This window comes from Buteo buteo, chromosome 4, assembly GCF_964188355.1.
Source record: "Buteo buteo chromosome 4, bButBut1.hap1.1, whole genome shotgun sequence".
NCBI classification, from domain to species: Eukaryota; Metazoa; Chordata; class Aves; order Accipitriformes; family Accipitridae; genus Buteo; species Buteo buteo.
The window spans coordinates 40,099,594-40,119,002 of NC_134174.1; the positions used below are offsets into that span (position 1 = coordinate 40,099,594).

At 39.2% G+C, this 19,409-nt stretch overlaps 2 protein-coding genes across 5 annotated transcripts; one reads left to right on the forward strand and one right to left on the reverse strand.

Annotated features, from left to right (window-relative positions):
- On the reverse strand, positions 1 to 3,408 carry EXOSC3 (exosome component 3). Its single transcript, XM_075025611.1, has 4 exons — positions 2,981 to 3,408; positions 2,736 to 2,885; positions 1,712 to 1,863; positions 1 to 304 (listed from the first exon to the last, which is right to left on the reverse strand). Exons 1-4 carry the CDS (start codon positions 3,260 to 3,262, stop codon positions 103 to 105), a joined length of 786 nt encoding a protein of 261 aa, XP_074881712.1. The 5' UTR covers positions 3,263 to 3,408; the 3' UTR covers positions 1 to 102.
- A 1,142-nt stretch (positions 3,409 to 4,550) lies between these two features.
- Positions 4,551 to 11,926, forward strand: DYDC1 (DPY30 domain containing 1). Of its 4 annotated transcripts, none has more exons than XM_075025613.1 (6): positions 4,551 to 4,638; positions 5,784 to 5,936; positions 6,035 to 6,157; positions 7,904 to 7,984; positions 8,931 to 9,023; positions 10,617 to 11,926. In XM_075025613.1, the coding sequence occupies exons 2-6, from the start codon at positions 5,790 to 5,792 to the stop codon at positions 10,668 to 10,670; spliced, it is 498 nt and encodes a 165-aa protein (XP_074881714.1). In that variant the 5' UTR covers positions 4,551 to 4,638; positions 5,784 to 5,789; the 3' UTR covers positions 10,671 to 11,926. The 4 variants fall into 4 exon arrangements, with proteins under 4 accessions (XP_074881714.1, XP_074881713.1, XP_074881716.1 ...); XM_075025612.1 differs by lacking the exon at positions 4,551 to 4,638 and adding an exon at positions 4,645 to 4,838; XM_075025615.1 differs by lacking the exon at positions 4,551 to 4,638 and adding an exon at positions 4,858 to 4,986.
- The last annotated feature ends 7,483 nt before the right edge of the window (positions 11,927 to 19,409 follow it).

A 19,409-nucleotide genomic window follows, 5' to 3' on the forward strand; every position in this document is an offset into this window, starting at 1 on the left:
TCTAGTACTTCATTTAAAAATGGCTTTTAATGTGAATCTGAATACAAAAATAACCAAAACACCCTACAGTCATCTCAAGCAAATCCTCAATGTTTTCTCTTATCAATTCCCTGACAATTTGGCAAGAGCTTGTTTTCTCTGTTCTGCAGTCATATACTCACAGGCTTCCAAAATATTTACTATAATTAAAGTCTGTTGAACTGTTTTTGCTTTTACCCATATTCTTCCATTCATTCCCAGCACCAGCTCAAACGGGTACAATTGTGACAACTCCTGAATTATTTCACATTTGGGAGCCAAGAGTCTGTAAACAAGATTAAAAAAAGTCAGAGGAAGTAGTAAGTGCTCACATTTGATAGACACCGCATTATTATCACTCAGTAACTAAACCGCAGTACTGGTCTTATGGGACCTATTAGCAATACAGTATCAGATTTTTAATTCTCCTCTCATATGAAATAAATGCACCTAAAAAAATACAGCACTTGTGAATTTAGTAGGTTTTTTCTAATTAGATTCAGAAGTAACACCTGACAAATTTAAAGTGAATTGATACTTTTAGAACAATTCTATGGTTTAATAAATTCTAAAACTACACTGTTTGACAAAGTGACATTTTAAAGTGCTGCTACTTATAAATTTGACACCAGAGTTAAAGATGTGTCTTTCAAAACACAACTTCCCTTCTCATTCAGGAAACAATATTAACAGCAGTAAACAGAGTATTTTGTTTTTGTTAGGTGACAGCATACTGAAAAACAGAAATGTCAAGAACACTGTAATACATCTAGGATTAAATCAAGCTTCAACAGGCTTCTCAAAGGAGACAAACATATCAGGATTTAGCAGTTTGCTTGTAATATACTGTTATTTCTCTACTTACATACAGACAAGATTTGGAAAACAAACAGAATGACTGCAAAAATATTTGTATCACTTCACCCTGACTTCTGATGGGACATGTAAACCAGACAAATGATTACTTAAAAAACCAGGTATGAAATAGCCGCTCTGCATCTCCAGATTGCTTTTCCAAAGAACAAAACCAAAGAAAAAACCCCACCCAAAAGCAACAACAAAGTTTGACTATCATTTATTCATTTAATTTGATACTCTTTGATAGTCATAAAAATCTCATCTTTACATCAGCATAAGTAACTCCAAAGTTCACAATTCATTTAAAAGCTTATGAAACGATTCCTGGATTAAGATGTCAGTTTTAAATGAAATCCCACAAATTTTGCTTTGGAAGTAAGAAAATGTGTATTCATGTGGAAAGAGCCCTTTAATCAGCTGTCAGTCAAATGTACATCCCTCACTATCCCATTAAGCAGAAAAAGGACAGTAAGCATTTCCCATTTTTAAACTCCAAGGTAGTAGGTACGTACCTGAAACCCTAGCTTGAATGTTTGATTTCCCCAGGTCACTAGTTGTATTCTCCGTGCTGCCTTGGCAACCACATCACTTTTTTTTTTTTAAAAACAGGTCACACAACACCATATAGAAAAGCATCTAAATCTCTTACGGGGGAAAATAAACACTCCTTCTAGGTCAATATCCATACTCTATTCAGTAGAACTGATATAAATGCACTAAAACAATTACACACTCTGATTACCAAATTGCCCACACTGCTCAGATGACATAGTTGTGCGACTCCTACCAACCATATTGCGCATTAGAGTGACTACTTACTTTTCTTTGTACTTACTTTCTTATTAGACCTAAGGAAACTTTAAAGAGGAAGCCGTCTTGTCCAATTATTCCCATTCCACTTGATCTTCCACTGCTGTCTATACAGACCATCTCTGGTTCCATGTCTTTATTTGCCACAAGGAACTGACCATAAATAAGATCTCCCACCTAAACAAAACAGTGTCAAAGAGCAGAAGTAGTAGAGAAGATCATACTGCACATTTGTAAGAAATACTCAGTTGATAATGATGCTCTCATGAGGCCACAAAATAGTTTTAAAACATTGGTGGTAGAAAAATAAACTGGTATAATAAGAATTTTCATCTTCTTTTCTACTAAAGGCAACATCCTCTGGGAACGATTATCTTGTATCGCTACTGGAATTTGAAAGATATTTTTAAAAAGTACAGAATTTTATTTCACAGAGTATTCCTCTTTCCTTTTTTAAATACCAAACATGAATTTCTGTCTTTAGACTTTAAGAGTATTAAAAAAAAATCTAAGCAACCTGCTCCTGTAATCATTTGAGGACAACAACAACAAACCCCACACTAACATACTTTGTTTTTCTTTACAGCCCACTTTTATGTTCTGGTGATGGTATTTCAGTTGAATGCAGAAAACTGTGGCACGCATATGCCACGCAACTGTTGTGACAGCGTTATTAAAGAACTGTTTTCTACCAGTATCAGATGGTGTAAAAGCTCGTTCTAGAGCCTTAAATTCAGAGTGCCCCCTTGGATCCATGTTAGTCATGAATCACACCTACGGCTGGCAAAAGTTAAAAGGCACGGAGTGCAGAAGCCTGCCACCTGACAGATCTCGAGCCACACTAGTTACACGTTCTCTTAAGACACCTCAGAAAGCCCACAGCCTAGTCACGCAAAAACCTCCGAGGAGGGCCACGGCAAAAATCACTGCAGACGAACGTGCACCCCTCCTCCTACCTGCGGTTTATACAAATACTTTTACTAGGCAAGACTGCTAAAACGTAACAGGAGCGCCACCAAACGTCACCGCCGAGGAACAAGAGCACCAACCTGCACATTCGGCCTGTTCCTCTTCGTGGCGCCTTCGAAGGCCAAGTAGGACAGCGACGCCTGCTCGCTCCCACCGACGTCCAGCTTAAACACGTCTCCCGCCTTGGCCGTCACTATTCCTATGACATGGTCGCCCTTCACCGGAACGTACTGTAAGAGCGGGGGGTCGGCGGTCAGCGCGGCCGGGCAAGCGCGGCCCAGACGGGGTCTCTCCCGGCACACGCCCGCTCCCCCCGCGCCCCTACCCGCTTCTGCTGCGAGTCCACCCAGTAGGCGCCGCCCGCCGCCCCGCCGCCGCCGCCGCCCGCCTGGCGGTGCCGCAGCAGGCCGCACTTGGTCACCAGCAGCCCGGCCCCGCACCGCCGCAGGCCCGGCCCGCAGAGCAGCCGGCCGCGCGGGGCCGCGCCGGCGCCCAGCCGCAGCCGCTCCCCGTCCTCGTCGGGGCGGGCGGGGAGGAGCAGCACGTCCCCGGGGAGCACCACCCGCCCCACGCAGGCCTCCGCCGCCTCGCCGCGGCCCGCCGCCATCGCCGCGCAGGCGCGGGACCGGCGCCGGGCGCCGCGCAGGCGCAGGGCCCGGCCGAGGCGGGAGGCGGGAGGCGGGAAGCGGAGCTGTCCCCCGGCGGCGGCGGCGCAGCTCTACGGGCCGCTGTGAGGCGGGCAGCCGCGGCCCGGGGGTGGGCTTCCCCCCAGCCCCGGGGCGAAGGCGGCCGCGGCGCCTTTGCCGCCCTGGGGACCGCGTTCGCGGGGCGCCAGCGACATCCTCCGGCCAGAACAGGAACACCCGCTGCCGGCGCGTCCTCTCGCCCTACCGGGTCACCTGCAGGAAGCAGTGCGGCCAGCTTCTCGCCGCCCAAAAGCCGCCTTCAGCGGCCGCGTGCTTCGTTCCTCCCGGGCAGCCTTTCGTTGCTGCTAGGGAAAGACCACGGTAACGTTAGTGCAGCTGAGCTGCAGGATGAATACGGACACCGCCTTTGGCTGCAATCACTTGCAGCGTTTTTTAATACCCCATTAAGAGTGGCCAGTGAAACAAACGGCTGGCCAAGTCCGAGGTGAACGTCAGCCGAGAACTTTGTCCGCCAGGAGAAAAGATCGCTCTGCTGCAATGCTGGAAGTCTTAACTTCAAGCACAGGAGACCACCGCTTTCTTTGAAAAGGTGCCCTCCACTTGGCCGCAAAATCCGTACTCAGCGTTAGCTCAGGTTCCTTCTGCTAAAATTCCACCAGTACCTTTCTACCCTAAATTGCTTTCTACCAGTGTGTATGTATTCATGCTCACACACACGCAGACTGATTTAATCTCCAAGCTCGTCAGGAGGGATCTGTGCGTTGCCGGTTGGCTGCATCCAGGACTGACTGACGGCGGGTTTTCGGTTTTGTGGACACCCCGTCTGTTAACGGGAGGAAACCGTTCACGGAGAGATGCCCTTAAACGCATTTCAAGTGGGTTTGTCCCTAGGAAGACCCCACCGCGACCCCAGGGACCGGTGGCTGTATCGCTGCGCCGCCCGCCGGGGCTCTCGGGGCTCCCGCGACGGAGGCGGCTGCCGGACGCTGCCCCGGGCACCCGCCTCCCGCTCCCCTCGGGGTGGCTGGCCCCGCCCCGCCTTTCCTCCAATCGCGTGCCTCCTGCCGGCGACGCGTCGGTCGCGGTGCGCCCGCGAGCGGCGTCGCTTAGCAACCCAGCGCGTCGTGGGGCGGCGCGCGCCTCCCCACAGCCTCTCCGCGCAGGGCGCCGTTGCGGCCGCCGCGGCCCCGGAGCGGGCGGAGAGGCGCCCAGCCGCCGTTGGGCCGGAGGCAGGCGGTCGGTAGCGGGGAGGGTCTGCCGTCCCGGGGCTCCGGGAGCAGCGGGAGCGGGGCCGCTCTCTGGGGGAAGGCGAGCGGGAGGAGCCGAGGGCGGTCGGGTAATTCCCTTAGCGACAGCGCGCGGCGCCGCGGCGCCGGAGGCAGGGAGGGACAGCACCGGGTCCTAGTGACAGTCCAGGGAGCACCGGGCGAGGCAGGGTGACGCGCCAGGTCCACCAGGAAAGCCGAACAGCACCACGGGAGCAGGGCGAGGGAACGGGCCCGCCCCGCGCGCCGCTCCGGGCGGGAGCGGGGTGAGGTAAAGGCGGCAGCCTGTGCTTCGGGGGAGTCCGGGGGCGAGAGGGCCTGGGTGGAGGCTCCGGGTGAAAACGGTCGGGACAGTTAAGGTCCGACCGGTGCTCTCGGGGCCCTGATAGCCAGCTCGGGACCCGCTGCCTCAGGAGCCGGTGCGGACGCGGAGGGTGGGAGAGGTTTTATGCCCGCGGCGTTTCACACAGGGCAGCGTGAAAGGTCCTGGCTTCCCTCCCGCCTTGGGGCCGTGCGGCGCAGAGCGGCGCGGCGTCTTCAGGGGCACCCGCTGCTCGACGGGCGCCGTTCCTGGCGAGGGATCCGCTCCGCTGCCTTCTCCGGGCCAGGGCTGCGCGACGCGGGCTCAGTCCCGCTGACAGCAAGCGAAGGGTCTTCTCAGCATCGCAGAAGTCGCGTTTCAGATGTGTTACGTGTTTACTGGCGCAGGGCCAGTAAAACCCTGTGTGAGCACAGAAGATTTGTGCCTTTCCCGACTGTATAGAATGAATGCTTCAGGCCCTGGTCTTGTACACGTATCCTGAAGATAGCTTTGTTAGTTCATACTAAAACCTATCCTTAATCATTCCCAGAACTACTTCGCTGTTCTTCAAATATCTGTCTAGAAGTTTCCTATGTCCTGTTGTGGTCTTTTTGCTATTGTGCTGACCTAGAATTACCAGCATATTTCCAAGCAGTTTCTGAATTACACAAGCCTAAACAGTAAGGGGGGGGGGGGGGGATTGAGTACTTTTTCTGCAGTGCTTGGTGAAACTGATCTATTGCTGGAGCTTTTAAGAACTAAACCAATATTAAATTTAAATAACTTTTTTCTATTAATTGCCGGGTTAATAAAAAGAGTAATGTCATATTGACTATTTGGTGCCTGAGGCAATAATTCTTAAAAACCCTAATTTAATTCTGACATTGATGGCTAATCTCTGTCTGTTGTCAGTAGATGTGAATGGAATCTCAGTATCTGAAAAGATGCCTGGGAAGTTGCTTGAAAAAGGGACTGGCAGAGGTTGTAGAGCATCGGCCGGCAGATCCAATAGAGTATCTGGCACATTGGATTTACAATTACAGAAGAATCTTAGATGAAGAAAAAAAGGTGGATCCATCCTGGGCAAAAAAATTCATGACAATATAATTGATGCTATTTAATGTTTCTTTATTTTTTTAATTGATTCTCTGTTACCTCTGAAATAGAGAATGCTGGAGAGAATTGAGCTGGAACAACAACGGGAGGCGGCCCTGATAGAACTCGAAATGTTAAAAAAAATGAAGGAAGAAGAGCTAATGATTCAGCAGAAACTTGAAGAACAACATCAGGTTAATAATACTTAATTATAGATAGTTATAAATAGTATATGATGCCGTGGCATCTTGTAGCTCTCTGTATGCTTCTAATGTCTGTATAATGATTTTGATAGAAGGTAGCATAAAACAAGTATTTTAATCTAATTTTTCTAAAGAATAACTGAAATGATTAGTCAGCCCATGGGAAGAAAAACTTAGGTACTGTGCAGTAAAATGTTATTAAAAAAATGAAGGAGCCTAAGGTAAAAAGCAACCAATTTAAGACTTACCTGAGAAGTAACTTAAAATAAGTAGACTATCGTCTGTAGTTAATAATGAACAAGAGCTGGTGCAAATAAAGCTAGAAATCATTGCAAAAATTTTTGACAGGCCTGCTAAGAGGCCTGGGAGTAATAACCAATCATTGTCTGAAGCTACTTCCATGTAACGTCAGTAATGCAAAAAAAGGTAATGAGAATGTATACACAATTATAGAGTCCTGAAAATGGTTGGTCATCAATGAATGAAGACTGCGTATGTAAGCAGTATGTATAGTGTGATCCAATGAGGTCCCTTTTCCTTTCCTTTGCTACCGGAGTATTCTGTTGGTATGAAGCAATTTGAGTCCTATGCTATATGGACTTTGAATATGAGATAAAGATAATATCTGTGTTTCTAGCTGTTCTTTATAAAGGAGTCATATGAAATTGACCACACATGTAACAGCCTCAGTGTTGCTGTGATAATGTTGACTTTATCTGACTGGATGTTTTTTACATGGCTGACTTTCACGACATTAAAATCAAGAGTAATTTTAAATCTGTGCTGACCTTGTTAAGCCCAGTTCTAGTGCAAGGTGCATTCATTCTATTTCACTTGCACTTTTTAAACTTGGACTTTACAAATTTGCAGACCAAAAGTTATGTGCTTAAGGGTTTCATGAGTCATATAAAATAGTAAGTGGAAACAAGAATATGAGATAATTCACAGAGAATTAAATAAGTTATTTCATGTAAACTGCAGGAAAGATGTTGAACAATACTCACATTAGACACATTTTTTTAACCTAACTCACAATTTTGGCTATAGTCACATACTCAGGCATGGTTTGATTATATGTACCAAAAATGAATGTGAAAACTAGTTACTACAATATGACCATATTTATAGAAACTGCTCACAAAACGCTACAGCAAACAGTATTCTCTAGGCCTTAGTGCTGTTGAACGTGAAGAGTTAGATTATGCTGTTTCTGAAGTTTTGATGCAATAGGACTTGGCTCACAAAGAATAAACACTTTGTATTAGATATTTCCAATTGGAAATATTAAAGGTTGCTGATGAAGATGATAATAATGTTAATGACATTGCTTGCCAACCTTTTCTATAAGTTTGATTCTATATGGATTCAGCTGTCTGTGCTAGATACTATACGAAGTATCAAAGATCTTAATCCGAAGTATAGGAGATAATGAATATAGACTGATAAAGAGCATGCGGAATGAGACAGTATCTTAAGTGTGTACACTAACTTCAGTTGTCTATTTCTTCTTCCTCTTGGCAGTAAAGCCTTTCTATCCATGTGTGTCTAAAACCTATGAAAATGTTGAGTTAGGTAATACTGAAAGGGCTTTATGTTATTAACATTGCAGTTATGTTTTCTGCTTCCTTTTTTATTTTATTTAAGATTGCAATCGTGAAATACATCGTAAGCAATGGGGTAGGGAAGATGAATGTGGTTTTTTTCCTTCTAATTTGTCCTTTCTTAAACTGTCTGCAGGGTCAGCTGGAACAAGAACGTGAGGAGTTGAAACTGCAGAATGAAGAAGACGAAATGCTGTTGCAGAGGAAAGATCAAGAGGTTTAAGCCAAAGCTTAGTCAGTGGTTTGAAAGTACTGTTAATCAGCTGTCTTTGCCAGGTGGAGGCACTAAATACGAAACACGAGGCAGAAGCCCATGGGTGTCGAACTAACACATAATTAAAAAAAAAAAAAAAAGTTAAAATGGGGGAAGAATGTCTAACACCTTGCTTCCAGTCTGGGTTTTATACTTGAGTTTTGGACTGTTCTATTAGGTTTATTTAGTTTATATTCAGAACAGAGCATAAATTTATTGCAAAATTTAGCCTAAGGTCAGCTTAGTTGATGCTTTCACCTTCCTTGATGGTATTTATGAGTATTATAACTTAAGCATGTCTAATTTAACTGTCTAGGCAGTAATGCTTTACAGTGTGCCAGCACAAAGTCCATTTGCTGTCCCTGGAAAAGGAACTGTGGATTGGAATTGGTATGCCTCTTGATTGTGAGATCTTCCTGGTGCACAGGAATTTATACTAGCAGAAGAGTGCATATACAGATGTCCATGTAAAAGTATGGTCTTTTAGTGCTATTTCAATAAAAACATACACTGATAATTGGCATGCTTATCTCAATAAAGCTTTTAAATGTGAATATCTCTTACATTTACGTGGAGCACATCATATTTTAGAGATATGTACATTTTTAGAGCACTGTTAAAATACTAACAGAACATAATTGTAGAAGGATGACAGTATTAAAGTGACAGAAAAAGATAATATAGAGAAATTTAAACCAAAATTCCTGTTATTTAAAAAAACCTGATAAAAATAGTCTTAACAAGCATACAAAGACCATACTCACATACAAACACGTTTGTGTAGCATGCATCTAAAGTACCTCTTTATATTAATACATAATGTCATTTTAACATGTCTGAAATGTTCTCTGTAGATAATTATTCATGACATGGAATACTTTTAACTGAAAACTGGTTTTCATTACCATAGGAAAATGAAAAGACGATAGCTGAACTTACAGATAGACTTGGAGCACCTAATTTGACCAGAGTTGAGGAGCTAGATGAGAATGGACAGTTTGAGGTAAGTGTTTAGAAAGAACAGGGAGATTATAAATGATTGATTCTTACAGATTTGCTTTTCTGCACTGACATATCAAAGGTTAAAACTGTTGCAGTTAAGACTGTGCTGGTTCTTTCCTATGGTTTTAAAGGATGGTATTTTGGCCACAACTTCCAAACTGCCCATAGCCTGTTCTCTGGTACAAGTTAAACCATTCTGAAAGACTGTGTGGTGTTGGCTGACTAAATCTTCAAGATTTAAAATACCCTTTTGTATTCAGGTGCATTACAAATGAAAATATGAATATTCTCGGAGAGGAGGTAGGCTTCCTTTGCCATGTGAACAGATAGTCATGTACAACATGTACTAAATCACAAAAGATTACTCACTTTTGAGTGATTGAAGCAATTTATATTTTTCTGGTTGGTATGAAGTAAATTTTTTTGTGCAGAAGAATGTACTCTTGTGCAGAGATATCTGAGCAAACATTTAACATATAACACCAGATACTAAGGACACACAGTGCCTACTAAAGCTGGGGCCTGCTGAGAATCAGGTTATCTGAGCCCTGTGCCAAGATGAATGTACTGCTTTCAGTACTACAGCTATGGCTCTATGCTGTGATCCTCAGCTATCTTCTATGCCCAGCTTTTTTTTTTTCTTTTTTTTTTTAAATTATTCCTTTTATACTTGACAGTCCAGGGAAATGAGAGAACATGAATCAGCCTTCATTTATTGTAAGGCATAGCAGTACTTTTAACAGATGATGCCAACTCCTGTGAAATCAGCTTTATGAGGTTTTCACTGGTCATAAAGATATTGGTATGGTCCAACTTTTTCCAGTTAGAGTATTCAAAGTGGTGTGACTTGAGATTTTGATATACTAGTTTTAGTACATCATTATCAGAACCCTTTTGCCTTTCTTAGCCTTATTAATATGCTTTATGCTTAAGGTTACTTTAATAACAGCCTGTTTTATAGGTATTCTTTAAATATATTTATGAACATAATTATGACTGTACTTAGGGTCAGGTTTTCACAGGTGTTTTTTTACCAGGGTAAATCAGATGAGTTCTCAAAATCTCCTATAACCCCTATTTTTACAATTTTCTGATAATTACGTATTAAAAAGTATTCTTGAGCCTTCAAGCCTGTTTTATGTGTTCTTAAATAAGTGAATTGCAAAACCAGAAGTGAACATGAGTAGTAAACTTACCTCCTGCTTCTTGTATGTGCCAGCTTCCAAGTTTTCATGCCTAAAGTCATTTAAAGTTGGATTACATTGGCCTTTGGTGATGTTATTTCAGGTTTTATGGTGACGTTTGTTGAATTAAACTACAAATTAAGAACAGGTCAATAAAATTAAAATATATAGACTTGTACTATTGAAACTATACACTCTCAGTATCATAGTACTTTATCCAGACTTGCTGGATTTTATAAGAAAAGTCTGGTGATAAACTTCATCACATTTCACTGAATGGAAGAATACATAATTATATTGATGAATACCGACTTGTCTTTCACTGAGTTTTTTCTTTTCTCCTCTTTTTTACTTTTTGCAAAGTTCAGTTAATGCTGGCAACTGATAGAATTTATTTTTTGGTTTTTTAGAGTATAACAGATCTCATGGCAGAAGCAGAACAAGAAAGTTCCCAACTGATCTGAAAGCAGTAAATATATTTTCTACTCATTACTTGCTGATCCTGAAGTGTAATATCTTAATTTATGTATTTTATATATAGAACTTATTTACAAACCTTTTGTTTCAGTTTCTATGCTTTCTGAGTGTTTGTATGAAGTCTGTTAATTCTGGCATGTGATGCTTCCTTTTTGTTCTTAAACCATTGTAGCTAGCACAGCTGACTCAGAGGAAGAAAACTGCAACTGAAATGAAAGCAGTAAATATATTTTCTACTTATTGTCCATTGATTCTTGACATGTAACCGTAATAATTATAGATATAATTAATGTGTCAAGATTATTTTGGAGTACAGGCTACAATATGATAATTTTAATCAATATTAAAAGAATAAAAGATTATTGAAAAAGGATTTTCCAAGAATTTGAATGATTTCTCATAGAAAGAGGCAATGATCTACAGATTAGAAGGTGTGGAGAGAGTTCTGCATATCAAACTAGATGCAAAAATCAAATCAGAAGATTTTCCAATTTATCTGGAAGAGAGAAATTGAACTCTGTGTGACTGCGTAGACAGATGTACTGAAAGATCTTGTCTGTCTTGGAAATCATGAGGTGCTTTCTGTAACACTAGGTGTTTGCTCTAGGCTTTATAATAACCTTTTCTGGTTATTGTGTGATATTAGGTGAGCTGCAAGTGTCTGCTTTAGAGTTTTAATTAGTCAAGTCTTAAATTAATCTTTTCTGCTTTTGCCTTGAATTTGGAAATCAATAAATTACATCTGTGTTGTCTTTACTAACTACCATTATAAGTTCTCAAAGCTTCACTTCTAATAAAAATTGGAAGGACATTTAGCTTGATCCATATTTAACTATAAAAATAAGTTTTATAATTCTTAAAGACTGCATTAATTTTTATAAGAACAAATTTCTGTAATCACTGATACCTTGGTACAGGTTGTCAAGAATGTTCCATGTCTGTTCATTATAAATAGAAAAGACACCAGCATTAAGAAATCCTACACTACTTGGCTAAAACAGGCCTTTGCATCTCAGTGTCTTCCAATAATACAGATTAGTTGGACAATTAACACTTAGTCATTACCAATATTGTGCAATGAAAATACCCTTCATTACAAATTCAGTGCATAGTTAGTGCATTCACTGCATTCTTCAGTTTTGGGATAAAAGAGTTTTTTGGGATAATTTCACTTTAATATGTTTATATTACAGGTAGCTTTAAGGGTTTTGCTATCTTTGGCAAACTTAAAAATATCTACATACCCAACAGGCAAAGGTCAATCATGTAATAAATATTTTTATGCTCTAACTTGTTCTGTTCATGTAGGTCATACTAGGCATAATCCTACCAATTTTTAAAAAGGTGAGCACTATTGATTTCTAGTATAGTAATATATTATTTTTCCCTTAAAAATAATAAAGTACATTTAATAAAAAAGTCCTGTTGCCCTCTTTATTGCCATATTGCTTTTTAGACATTGTTAATTGGTGTGTCTTATATGAACATCCTTAAAATCAAAAGAGAAAAATGTCACTTTCCAGGTATAAATACTTAGAAATGTTTGTGTAACTTTTTAGTTCCATTTTTCATTACTTACTTTTGTGACTAGGTGGTCAGGATTTGCTATCTACATTTATTCTGCATTGGTATAGGTTTGCAATTTCCATGACAGTCAAGAAGCTTTTCTGTGGAATGAATATACCCTTATGGTTGATATTCCAGTAAACTGATTTTGTCACAGTTTATGATTATATTTATTAGTAACCATTAAAACACTGTCATTTTAAGGCTGCATTTTAAGGTACTACAGTTCTAGTTGCACCTATTAACACTATATGCACAGCAGCTTCTTGTGACAATCTCAAAGGGATTGAGTGACTGAATAAATAGATGGAGTTTCCCTTTTGAGCCAGTATGTATAACTGGATCTTGTTATTTAGATTAAAATTTTCAAAAATTGATAAGTAACTTGTGTCCACTTACATTTTACATGATTGGACAATCATGTTGACTATGAAAATTTCAGCCTTCATACAGCCTTCATATTTAATTAGAAAATATGTTCAAGTTATAAGGCAGTTTTTTAAAACATGCTAGTAGATAATTCTAATTACTACTTCCAACATGTGGCTTTTATTTTCTATCTTTTTGTAACATTTGTATCTTTCTTTGATTTTGTTATATGTGTGTCCACTAGAGTGCATCCTAAATAAACACACTGGCAGCTCTGTCAGTTACAACCCATGAAAACTACAACTTTTGTTTGTCATTTTGTTTCAGCTTATTTTTTAACTGTGACTTTTTCTTTGTGATCCTGCAGTTCGTATTCCCCATTCTCTTTCTAGATAGGAATTGAATTTTTGGATGGAAACTGCTATCAGAAAATTGCTTAGCAAGGGTCAAAATAAAATGGTAGATTCCAATTTACCTATTCCTTTGCTGTTACATTATGTACAGAAGACATAAGTTGTTCAAATGTTATTTATAGTAATTCCCATTGTTTTGGGATTTGATGTGCATAGACCTGGTGCATTGATCACCTTCTACAGCTTTATAGGAATACTTATGTTAGATATGGGACCAGAGGGTAAACAATTCTTGGCTCAGTGCTTTCTTAAGGTGCAAAGCAGTCTGTAGGTAACTTGGAAATGTAGTTCACAACAGAGATTACTTCTGCTTGGGTGTCTATGCCTGGAGGGAAATTAAGGCAGCTTAAAATCATCTTTGGCTTCTCCTCCTGAACTTTAACCTTCTTTGGAGTATAGCAAGCTAGAGCCTGGAACAGGAAGAGAACAGAGGAGAAGATACTATTTTATTGTTACTGCATGTGATGTGATTTCAGAAGTGTTAATACAATTTAACCTCTGCATAAAATCTGAAGTCACATATTGAAAAAAAAATGCAACTACCTAATGTAACTTCAGCTACAGCTTAGACTCTCTTTGAATACACTTTTGTGGAATGAAGAAGGTGGAATTCAGAGGCAGATGATGGAAAATGTTGCTGAAAATAAGGTGCTACATACTGACAGAAGATTTATGAAATTGTCATTTTTCCTTTCTTCAGAATAGGATCAGACTTATTTAGGCTGCTATCAGACCCCATGTACAGATCCTCCAAACAACGTGCTGATAGTAACATGCCCATTCACAGCTGTTCTCATTCCAGCAATACTGAAGCAGAAGGATGAAAACAGATATGAAGCCCAGAATAGGACAAAATGAATCAGAGTAGCTATCAGTCTGCTCACAAAGATGGAAACTCAGCTCTGCAATGGGAGAAGCTTTTCTCCTAGAAGGAGAAATACATGTTGCAGCAAGCATGTTTCAATGTTATCTTTTAACAGAATAGGCTTTATTAAGTCTGCAGTCCCTTTCTTATGACGGATGATTTTTCCTTCAAAGTCTAAAGGAACTAACTTTTTGTAAGCAAAAGCTTTATACAGTAATTTGATAATGGTAATGAGAGTTATATGAATTAGTGTGGATTAAATGTAAAATTGAATATCTCTGAACTTTGCTAATACCCTTTACTCATATTTGAAGTCAGCTATTAATTGCTGTACTTCTGTGAAGTTTTTTCTGTACTTAGGTTAGATAAGAACAGTGTTGTCTATTGACTACAGCTAGAAAAGAGAGTCTAAACCTGTTATTTGCTGGTAAGGACTTATCTAATTTTAAAATTATCTTACCAGTACACTTGTTTGATGTTTTTTTACTTCTGTTTGTTTTCTGGCATTGCCTTTATAAACCATGCAGTCTTTGTGCTTTATACTTGTATATTTGTTTCAATTCGTATGATGGAAGAAGCTGTACTATTATAAACATTTATATAGGTATTATTGGGCTAACAGTAGCGGAAGAAAAGCAAGGTAGAGGAATGTGCATTTAATCAAGCTGTCACAGTGTAGAAAACTTTTTAAAAGAAGCAGAAGACTGATTCACAGAGTTTGAGAGCTCTCAGATGTATATCCCACTTAAATGCTGTGGGTCTTCTCTGTTAACCTGCACCTCATAAAATTATTATCATAAACCAAAATCACTGTTTAACTTAGAGATCAGAATTTATACTACTATATTTTATTTGAAATAAGTTATTCTAAATGATGCTACATCATAAAAATTACATTCACTAGGGCCTGTGTGGAGATGCTGAGTGCTTCCATTTTATCTTTAGTTGTAGGGCACCCAAAATCAATGGCCATTTTGAAAAAAATTGAGATGACCCGTTCCTTAGTTAGTATTTTGACTATATCAACATGAGCTAATTGAGGGGGAGGCAAAAAAAGGAAAAAAGTGCTAATGTTAAACCATTTTATTATTAATACTAAGCATGTTTGTATTATCACCTGAAAGTAAATCCAGAGGCAAACGGTCAAGTAATGTAGTAAGTAGAGACGGTTGCCTTTTGCTTCTTGGTTAATCTTAGCTGAGTTGTTATCTATTACAAAGGCTGGATTAATGTCTCTGTACTGACACGGAAATATAAACCTCACTAAAAATCAAAACTCTTCCCCATTTTGCATCTGGCATAATTTAAAATTTTAATGTACTCTAAATGATGATGTGAAGCTTGGGTTTGATCTAGAAAAAAAAACACTGATATTTAGGAATATCACACCAAAGTTATCTGAATAATCTTACTCTCTCTAAGGAGTATTTAGAATCTTTTAACAAACTCTTCAGGGAGATTTTGCCACTTTCTGCATGTAGTTATTCATGGATCTCAACAGAAGTTGCTATTACAAAAGATCCCCCCCAATCCCATAATCTTGGGAAAGTAAGTGTGAAAAATATGTTTTTTTTAGTTTGATGCAAGAACCCATTGGTGTTTGAGTTCAGCAAATTCTTTTCTGGACAAAATAAATTATTTTACTCAGTGGTTTCTCTATAATTTAGATGTAGTCTAGCAGTTTCCAGATAAAGAAATTAGCTTTTTCTGGGGGAGGAGGAGAAAGTATCTTGGTCAGTCTGTTTTTCTTAATGAACTGAACCATATTTTCAGCTCTATAATAGAGCTGATTGTTGTTGTTTTGTTTCCAAAAAAAATTTGAAGCAAAAAATTTTTTGGTGCACTGAGGAAGTAGTCTTCCAAGGATCTCAATTTTTTTCTCATTGAAGTTGCTGAAAACCCTGTGGTTGAAACTGTAAGAGGATTGAGTTCTCTACTAGCATGACCGTTAGTTCTACCTCTGAGAAGCTGTCTCCTATTTATTAAACTTTTAATATACTTAATATTAAAACATGAGAGAATTGATTGACTGAAGCTACATGTAGGGAAAGATACTGCAGAAATAAAAAGAGATTAATTGTGAAGAGAGTGGGAGAGAGGAAGCGTTCAGATAGTAAATCATTCCCATTCCAGCAAAGGGGCACTGCAGCTCCCCTTTGCTCAGTTTCAAGTCGCATTCCTGGGAGTGTGTTGGGCTTCTCCAATCATTCTGCTTCATTTGTACTCCACCTCCTAAATGTACTTTCTTCCAGAAATGACTGGCTGCATGCAGACACACCTGTATTTGGTTCATTATTATCTTAAGCAATTGCGGTTTTGCCACTGATGTGTTTCGTAGATAAGTTTAAAAAATGCTATTTATTTAGCCGATAATTGTAACCCTGGAAACAGGATCTGTTGTTTGTTTCGTTGTAAACCTAGCTGCTCTGAAAAGTTACCCTTAGGCACTGACAGCTGAAAATTTTGGGGGCTGGGACTGCTGTGAAGTTCTGAGACAGCTGTTCTTCAACATTTTTTCAGTGGCCATATGTATCTAACTGGAGCCTATAGAAAAAATGCATCACTATTTTGTTTCTCACTTGGGCTTTAGTTAAGGGTTATTGTATTTGCTTGTATTTTAAAACTACTTAGGTTTCTTGGCAAGAACTATAATCAGTCATCCCTCTGAAACACAAACTATTCTCTTATCTCAATAGATCATGTTTTTATAGACACTGATCTCTTAATATCTTTAGGATAAATGTTTTCACCACTGCTCAGATGTAGGCCACTGTTAACTCAAACAAGTATTTCCCTTACCCTTCTTATATGACTTCTCTAGGTTTGGGGTTTTTTTGAACTATCACTTGGAAACTCAGCATAGTTACATGATGTATGAATCTGTCTTAGAATTTGCCCAAGCTTTGCTTGGCACAAAAAAAACCCAGAAGAATACAGACAGACCTATATATTTCTATGTACTTGGCCTGACTCTTGACATAGAGTACTGTAGAGGCAGGTTTCCTTTCTTCATCTGCAGTTTCTTCAAATGTCTATCCAACAGCTACAACTGTCTCACTATTCTGTGACTACAAGAAAGTTGCCACTTGTATGTGTGGTAAGCTCATGCAGCTGTGAGCAATACACCAATATTCTTTTTCACACTTCTTTAAATCAAAGGACCGTCTAACCTTTAAAAAAAGTTCCATTGACTATTCTGGATTTTGCTTTGTTTGGCAGGATAAGTAAATTCCTAGTATTAAGTAAAATAAAATTTTATTGCTTACAGTATTTCAATGTTATAAACACTGTAAAAATGAAACCTGCAACTTTGAATAGGTTTGGATATTTGTGAATTCAAAGCCTGGAAATGAATTCTCTTATTTCTGTTTTTAAATTTTGATAATCCTGCATGTGACTTTTTAAAAATTGCTTTTTAAAAGGATATTACTTGCATTTTACTCTCATGATAAGCATTCTATTGGAAAAACAATGGCATAGATAACATGACTCAGTTGTGCACTTAGCCCAGTATATATGAAAGTTTATAGCAATAATTGTAACAAGCTCCACGATACAATCTTGAAAGTTTAGAGCCTAATTATTCTAAGCACCTTCATCTATTTCATTTCAAGGTATTGTCATGATGAGGTGCTTTCAAGCATTCTGTGATGTCAAAATACTTCTTTAGAGATGGAAAAAGTAATAGAAAAAATTCTTTATGCTATAGAAAAAGTATGTGGACAAATATATCTATATCTCTATCTATGCATATGAAAAAATGTTTGCAGAGACCTCTTACCCTTATTGTTTCTTTCTAGATGGTTATGAATCAATTATTAGCATAATAATTTTAATAACTTTTGGAAAATAAAGCCAAAAGAAAGATGGCAGGGGGAGGAGGCATAGTGATATCGTGCACTGCACAGCTTGTGAATTTTTGCTGACACTCCCCAGAGTTTCCTCTGAACACAAAGTTTCAAAACTAATTTAAAAAATTGCAAGGCAGCATTTCTGTAATGCTATTAAAAATGTCAGTAGCACACAGTAATAGATGTTGGACTCTTATTTGCCTTTGTCTTAAGAAATCAAATTTATTTATTTACAAATCTGGAAAAAATCGTGATACTTTTAGTTTGTTTCAGGGTAAAGAACTTGGAAAATAAAAATTAGTATCATAATGTAACTGTGAGATTGCAACTATGTCTATAAGCCTGAAGATCTTTTGGTGAGATTGAAATTTTCCATTCCATATTCCATCTATGAATGGGAATCTGTAGAAATATTTGTGTGTTCTGGTTACTGTATGCATTTTTGTCCAGTACCACTTATATACTTGTGTTGGTTGATGCTACATACCCTTCATTCATTACCTAACGTCCCCTGTTTAGACAGATATCTAAGAATATTTTTGGCTGTGTTTTATTTCAGACTTATTTATCTGAAACTGCTTAATGACTAGTTGCAGTGAAATCTTTCAGACATAAATGAAAGATAATGATGTTTGCTGTTTGCTAATATATTTGCCCAGGTGAAGTATATGAAATTGCTACTTGAATGGCAACCTTCCCTGGCTGAACCAACTGTGGTAACAAGGTCAGGTTGGGGGATTTCTGAAAGATGTGACCAATCAGATTATTTAGTTAGCAATTTCCTGCAGACCTCAGAGCACCACTAGTGTATTTGAGCTCTGTAACAATGATGGTTGGAGCATTTCTGAAAAGGCTGCTAATAACCCATGGATAGCAATCATGACTAAAAAAGTTGTGGGATGTGTTTTATCTTTTTCTCCAGATAGCCATACAAGCATAATTCCAGAGCTCACAGCATCGTGCAGTCATTTTCAGTCATGCAAAATGAATGTAAAATTCTACTATGCATTATTTACTAGATTAGTAAATGTTCAAGTATGTAAGTATTTTCATTGTAAGCATAGAAGATGTACATCTGTAAATATTGGTTATTGTTTCACATACGCTGTGCATATAGGGTAGACTTATGAATGTTTTTGATCACTAAATGTTTCAGAAAAGTAATTGCAGTCCTATACCGCAGGAAAGAAAAGTCTTTTCTGGCATTATATATCTAGAAAAAGTCAAAAGTGTCTGAATTTAACCTAATGTTCCTTGTCAGGAAGCCAGAATTTACGAATTCCACAACTGTTCTTGCAGATAGGTTCCTGAAACCTGACTTCATGTACTAGAGTCAATATTTGTTTCAAAGTCCAAAGACCACCTGTACTGTAAACATCTATGAAACACTGCAGCAAAAACTCTTAGGTAATGGATGTTTAAATGCATCAGTCTGTTTCCGAAGGTACTGAGGAAATCCTAATGGTTTACATATATACACTAATAATGTCACAAGACATGTGAAAGCAGATCATGCAGATCCCAAGCTGCTGGAAGACAGCTGAAGTTCCCTAGCCAAATTGTTTTTGAGATATAGATCTATGACTGTAATAGGGTTTAGTCTGGACAGATGATCAGACCTGTCATTAACAGCAAGGAGTCCTAACTATTCCCCCAGAAAGG